The sequence below is a fragment of the Octopus bimaculoides genome, chromosome 20, assembly GCF_046866305.1.
Source record: "Octopus bimaculoides isolate indiv1 chromosome 20, ASM4686630v1, whole genome shotgun sequence".
Classification (NCBI taxonomy): domain Eukaryota; kingdom Metazoa; phylum Mollusca; class Cephalopoda; order Octopoda; family Octopodidae; genus Octopus; species Octopus bimaculoides.
This window is the reverse complement of record NC_142947.1, coordinates 15,832,648-15,839,461: the sequence shown is the minus strand read 5'-3', so window position 1 is coordinate 15,839,461 and position 6,814 is coordinate 15,832,648. Positions and strand designations below refer to the sequence as shown.

Genomic DNA, 6,814 nt, shown 5'->3' with positions numbered 1-6,814 from the left:
CACACAGACATATATATGCAGGTGTAGCATGCTTAAGGTTTTTATGAAAAGTCTGTACACATACATCTTTGTTGGTGTGTGTGTGTGTGTGTGTATATATATATATATATATATATATATATATATACACACACACACACGAGTGTATATATTTGCTTCTATGTCTTTGTGTGTGTATATATATATATGTGTGTGCGTGTATATGTATGTGTGTTTGTGCGCATATATATGTAGTAACTGAGACTTATATTGTGAATCCGTCCAAACTGAATTTTGTTGAGTCCTATTGAAGAATTATTGAAAATTTGTTTATATATTAGAAAAACAAAAAAAAAAAAGAAAATGAAAAATGTTGCATTCTGGTTATTACTGTTCTTGCTATTTTTCTTTTACTTGAATTTTTAAAAAATTTGATCCTTATTGGAAACCAATTAAATTTGATCCATGTGTCCAGTTCCCCTGCAATGGATTTCATATAGGTGCAGTTATGAGTTGTACTTGGTGTCACATGGAGCACATTTCTGGCACTTACCAATGAGTAGACAGTCCATATCTTCTCATTGGAATTGCTACACTCTGTTCTTGGCTACGATACTTACCTCTTACTGGCTCCGTCCATTTAGGTGTAAAACAAGTATCATCTGACTGAGTAAGGGAGCTTGTTTTTTTTTTCCCCTACTTTTCTTTTTTATCCTGCAGTACTGAGTTCAAAACCTGGGGTTTTGGGAAAGCAGACAAAATGGGATGGCGGGGGAACAACAATAAAATTCAACTCCAGTCAAGTATATTTTCTTTGTTTGAAAATTCTCTTGGCATTTCATCTACAGGGTTTAGCAGGAGTTGTCTTTGCTTCAGTAGCTCGCTTCCAACCACCTTCACTGTAGAGGTATAGTTTTTGCTATTGAGATTAAGCTTATTCACTTCTCGGCTCATTTCTTCAGTCTTTCAGTGGGGCCTTGGATGAACCTTTGAATTTCTGCTTTAGAAAAAAAAAGAAAAGAAAAAAAAAAGTTACATTATGAGATTTTCTGAAATGTCTGACAAATAATACATTTCTTTAACCCTTTTGTTACCATATTTCTGTTGAGATGCTCTGTGTTGCTTTCAATTAATTTGAAATACAACAAAGAATTTAGTAAAATAACTAAGTTATCATTATGCTAGTATTAGGAACAGAAATTGTGACTAAGGTTTGGTGGAAGAGCTTAACTTTTGAAAACAAGACATTTGTACTACAAAGCCAGAGACAGTTTCAGGTGGGTTGATATCAAAAGGGTGAAGACTTAAACTTCTTTTTGTCTCCAAATAAGGCAGCTGAATCTTCATGGGTGTGTATTATTATTACTATTATTATTATTATTATTATTACTGTCTCATTTCCAATCTCAGATATACTGCTACCCAACATAAAAGCCGACGCACACAAACAAAACACACACGATTATTTTGTTATTCCGTTTTTTCCAAAGTATAACTATAATAATAATAATAATAATATGATTATTATTAATAAGGTGGTGAGCTAGCAGAATCATTAGCATGCCATGCAAAATGCTTAGTAGTATTTTGCCTGCTGCTACATTCTGAGTTCAAATTCTGCTGAGGTCGACTATGCCTTTCATCCTTTCAGGGTTGATGAATTAAGTACCAGTGAAATACTGGGGTCGATGTAATCAACTAGTCCCCTCCCTGCTAATTTGAGGCATTGTGCCTCCAGTAGAAAAGATTATTATTATTATTATTGTTATTATTAATGGTTTACAGGTAATTAAAAATTATTAATTTTTTTTTTAATTACAATTTCCATGTCATGTAAACTTTTTTTTTTTTATTCAACTTGCAGTAAACTTTTGGAACTCCTAAATTTGTTAGTTTTGTATGTTCTCATTTGACACTAACAAGTAGAATTTGTCCTCTTCTTCCCTTACTATTTGTTTGGTACATTTGCCATACATTGCATGAAATTTAAAAAAAAAAATGTGTAAACTGCATATTGCAGAAAAGAAAGAAAGAAAGAAAGAACTGATAAACTGACAAATTACAGATGTTACAAGACTTATATATGGTTCAATTAAAAGAAAATTTAATGAAATGCAAAATTAAAAAAAAAAAAACTTAAAATAACATCAACAAGACAAAGACAAAATGGAGAAATTTTCATAAAAGTAATTTTTATTTATGAATGCTGGTCACTTTTAAATTAAATGATAGAAATGTATATTGTCTAAATAATATGTATGAACACAATGAAATAAAGAAAACTGTGTTAAGCTATTAAATGTTTCTTTTTATATTCTATGTGTATGTATGTCTTGCAAACAACTCGCACATGCAAGTGCTACCAGTCGAGAACTCCGCATTCCGGAAGCCAGCAAGTGTATGGGATCATCAGGAGAGAATGCGCACCGTTTCGGGGCCTACCTCTCGACGGCATCAATGTGCATCGGCCGCCCTCACTGATATGAGGCCCCGCTTGCTAGATCAACTGATTATTAAAACAAAGCTCAATATTTCTCTAGCCATCGCTCGTCTCTTTTTAACCAAATCCAGTGGCTAGCCTTCTCCACTGTATTTTGGATATCGGTCATGGTGGTATTTACCTTACAATGAGTTAGGCCTAACAATAACAGCAGTCGTCTCACACTGTCCTACAAACCCTCTACATCCAACTTCGATTGGAAAATGCTCCACTTTCCAGCCTGCGTCTTCACATTTCTCGAGGAGGTTTACATAACGGTCCATCTTTCGAGCCCGCGCGGCTCGAAGTTTCTTTTTATATTCTATGTGTATGTATATATGTATGGTGTAGGTAAGGTTGTATTGTTAAGATGTTTGCTTCCCAACAACATAGCTTTGGGTTCAGTCCCACTGCATAGCTTCTACTATAGCTGCTGGTCGACCAAAGCATTGTGAATGGATTTCGGGATTTGGTTGATGGAAATAGAAACAAGCCCGTTGTGTGTGTGTGTCTATATCTGTGTTTGTCCCCTCCACCATTCGAGAACTGATGTTGGTGTGTTTACATCCCTGCAACTCAAAAGAGAATTATAAGGTAAGTACCAGGCTAAAATGATAGGTGTGTGTGTGTGTATGTATATATATACACACACATGTATATATAATATATGTATGTAAGGTTTTTTTTTTTTGTTCCCAAATAACTGGTGCATTCTATATATGTCTGTTTATGTATATTAATATATAAAGAAATATATATATATATTAATAACATCATTATTTTTCCATGCTTACATGGGTCAGGGGGAATTTGTTGAGGCAGATTCTTCTATGACCAAAATGTCTTGTTATCAGTCCTAGCTTATTGCCAAGCAAGGAAATTGCTAGACATGTTTTTCATGAAGTCTGGAAATAAATGATCTGGACTGTATAACAATGATGCTTAGATCCTATCATCACATCATATCTAGTCAAGGTTACACATTGACAAACAAACATACATTTTCACACACACACACATATATATGATGAGCTTCATTCAGTTTCTGACTACCAAATCTACTCATAATGCTTTGGTTGGCCTAAGGTACCATACAGTGGGACTGAACCTAAAACCTCATGGTTGGGAACCAAGTTTCTTAACCACACAACCATGACTATGCCTATATATTTAATCATAGTCAACAATCATTTGATATCTACTTCTTCATGCCTGAACTGTTCAGCTGAAATGTGTTGCTGTTGGTCTTGTGGCCAAATGCCCTTTTTGTCAACAAACTTCTCCAGCTTCCAAGTAAGGTAATAATTTTCCATAGTCCTTCAAATGCTGACAGCCCAACAACCAGACATGTTTTTATGGTACTATTTTACTTGTTTCAGTCATTTGACTGCAGCCAGTTCCTCATAAAACCATCTAACCCATGCAAGCAAAGAAAGCAGATGTTATGATGATGATGATGATACACACACACACACATGTATGACCCACCCTCCACAACATAACTGAGATCTTAAAACCAAAGTTCCACACAAAAAGAACTGGTGTTGGTACCACTTAAAAAGCACCCAGTACACTCTGTGGAGTGATTGACATTTGGAAGGGTGTCCAGCTGTAAAAAACAGGCTATAGAACCTGGGGCAGCCCCAGGTCTTACCAGTTTCTGTCAAGCCATCCAACCCATGCCAGCATAGGAAATGGATGATGATGATGATATATACAATGGGCTTTTTTCAGTTACCATCTATCAAATTCACTCACAAGGTTCTGGTCAGCTCAGAGCTATACTAGAAGTCACTTTCCCAAGATACCACACATTGGGACTGACTCCATACCACATTGCTGGGAAGTCAGCTTTTTAACTAAAGACCCACGCCTATGTCTATATAGTAAAGTGTTAAGAAATACATAACATTAATTTGTTTATGAGGAAAAACAAATTCTAATGTTTCAGGAGTGGCTCTTTTGACGAGGCAGTCTGTAATGTATGTTGAAACTCAACCTGGTTTTCATGAAGTTAAAATAACAATTGAGAGATATAGGCATCTCTCTTCTGGGATAGGAAAGCAGAATCAATGTAAACATTTGTCTACAGAGCCATTTTCCTCAACGAAATGGGATTGTGAAACATCCACAAGTTAAACAGTATTTTCCATTCCTTATAGAGATGAACTCTATTATGTTATGGTACATATTTATAGCCAGTCAGTGAGTTAAGTGTGTTTGATAGAGACACAACAGTATAGTCCAAGCTAAGGGACATGAATGTTCAACTCTTCTGCTGGCATCAGAATGATTCATCCAGCTGAAATTTTCTGGCTGTTAATAACAGTTAACCCATTCAAGTCTACAAAGCTGGTAACAAACACAGTATTGTTCATTGTGTTGGTTGAAAAATTGCTCAGATTCAATTTCTTGTATGCGAAAGTCCTTTCGTTTCTGTCTAAAGCATTTAATAACAAATAGTTACAGTAGCCATCGTTAGAAGCTGTTGACTATGCATTAGTCAATGTATTGATAACAGTTTACAGATAAGACAAGTAGGCATGCGTATATATATATATATGCCTTGTTGTACCACTCTTCTGAATTTATATATATATATATTATTTAAAAGAGTTCCGACTCTGTTTTTTATGTTTTATTTATATTTTTATAAAATTAATGTGGGATATAGAATATGGAATATATAATATAAATAGTAAAATGAAATGAAGTATTGAATGTCTTATTGAATATATGAAATATTGAGTATTAAATATATAAGGACTATATATATATATATATTTTTCTTTTTTGTTTATAGTTTCAGCTTAGAGCTGTGGCCATGCTGATGCACCACCGTTTTGCTACACTGTTATTACGGGGAGCCTCCTACAATATGTGGTACTTAGTGAAGAATGGAGTTTGATTTAGCTACCCTCATTTGCACCTCTTGCTATAGTAGAAGCCACTTCTACAAGGTGTCTTGCAGTGGGACTGAACCTAAAATCATGTGGTTGGGAAACTAACTCCTTACTACACAGCCATGCCTGCACCTATATATGTATATATGATGGACTTCTCTCAGTTTCCATCTACCAAATCCACTCATGAATTTTTTGGTCAACCCCAGGCTATAGCAGAAGACACTTACTCCAGGTGTCATGCAGTAGGACTGGACATGAAAACATGATTGAGAAGCAAACTTCATTTGTCTGTACCACTTTATATACTTGTTAAAAATGAAGGAAGAAAACAGTGAATGAAGACGCAAAGAAATTTTCCAAACAATATTTTAATATAGAACAAAATAAACTACAAAACTCTATTTTGCTCAAACAAAACTCATCTGTATACAACCTTAAATGAAATAAAAAGAATCTGCTAACGAGCACGACTGTTTATTCCCATTATATTCCGTGCCTGAAAGATAAACAAGATTTAAGTATTAGAAGACAAACATAGCCATCAGTTAAAGAGAAGGAAGTTTATAGAAGAATGTTAATGTTAAAAGATTTAAAATGTGTTTCTTCTTAGTTAAATGCAAATATTTTTCATGAGAGCTCTTACCTCTGCTGGCGACAAAGGGCCTCTTGCTCAGAGTAAAAGGCAGACTGTATGACGCATGTGTACGAACAGCCATGCTACATGGCAGTGAAACATGGGCCTTGACTGCTGAGGACATGCGTAAGCTCGCAAGGAATGAAGCCAGTATGCTCCGATGGATGAGTAATGTCAGTGTGCATACCCGACAGAGTGTAAGTATCTTGAGAGAAAAGTTATGCTATTTGAAGATGAAATACATGCCTTACTGCCCCCCTTGAAGTTGCAGATATTTTGATGTAAGTTTTTTTCTACTGAAACAAATCTCAAACTATTTATGCCAAAATGTGGCTGAAGAGGCGTCCTCTTTAAAACTGTTAACAGTTTGTAATTTAGTTGAGAACTGAAACCACTAATTCAGTGGTGAAGGTTGGAAGTTGCTGCAATTGACAAAATGGTGGACTTAAGAATATATTCAACCACCAATGTGATTGAATGATACTTTCACTAGATCCATTTTCAGCACTTATTATATTACCAAAATACCAAGGGTCAACTGAGCAGACAATGGACTTAATTCCATGACTCCCTGATACTAGCTTGTACTGGCTAAAGCTCTGTTCCTCAGTTATGGATCCTGGTTGCACTACTAACTCCTTCCCAGCATATTAAAGGTCATTTTTGAGACTGCAATACCTTTTCTGGTTTTTCTGTTCCCTTTTACAAATTATTATTACTTTAATCATTGTGCTATTTATCTTTAGTTTTTTTTTCTTTCAAACTACATTATAATTCCACTTTAAGAACTTTGGAGTTCTCTGACAGATACTATGA

The 6,814-nt window shown here is 35.1% G+C and overlaps 1 protein-coding gene across 3 annotated transcripts in view; it reads right to left on the bottom strand.

Moving 5' to 3' along the window:
* Positions 1 to 679: 679 nt before the first annotated feature.
* The window catches only part of LOC106881274 (ubiquinone biosynthesis protein COQ9, mitochondrial), a 28,277-nt gene continuing 22,142 nt past the window's right edge, over positions 680 to 6,814 (bottom strand). For 2 of the 3 annotated variants that reach the window (XM_089338074.1, XM_089338076.1), the window contains one exon: positions 5,713 to 5,860. In XM_089338074.1, the coding sequence (XP_089194200.1) occupies positions 5,822 to 5,860 (39 nt within the window). In that variant the 3' untranslated portion in view covers positions 5,713 to 5,821. Of the gene's footprint in view, positions 977 to 5,712; positions 5,861 to 6,814 lie in introns of those variants that run through there. The other variant, XM_089338075.1, reaches the window with a different exon arrangement.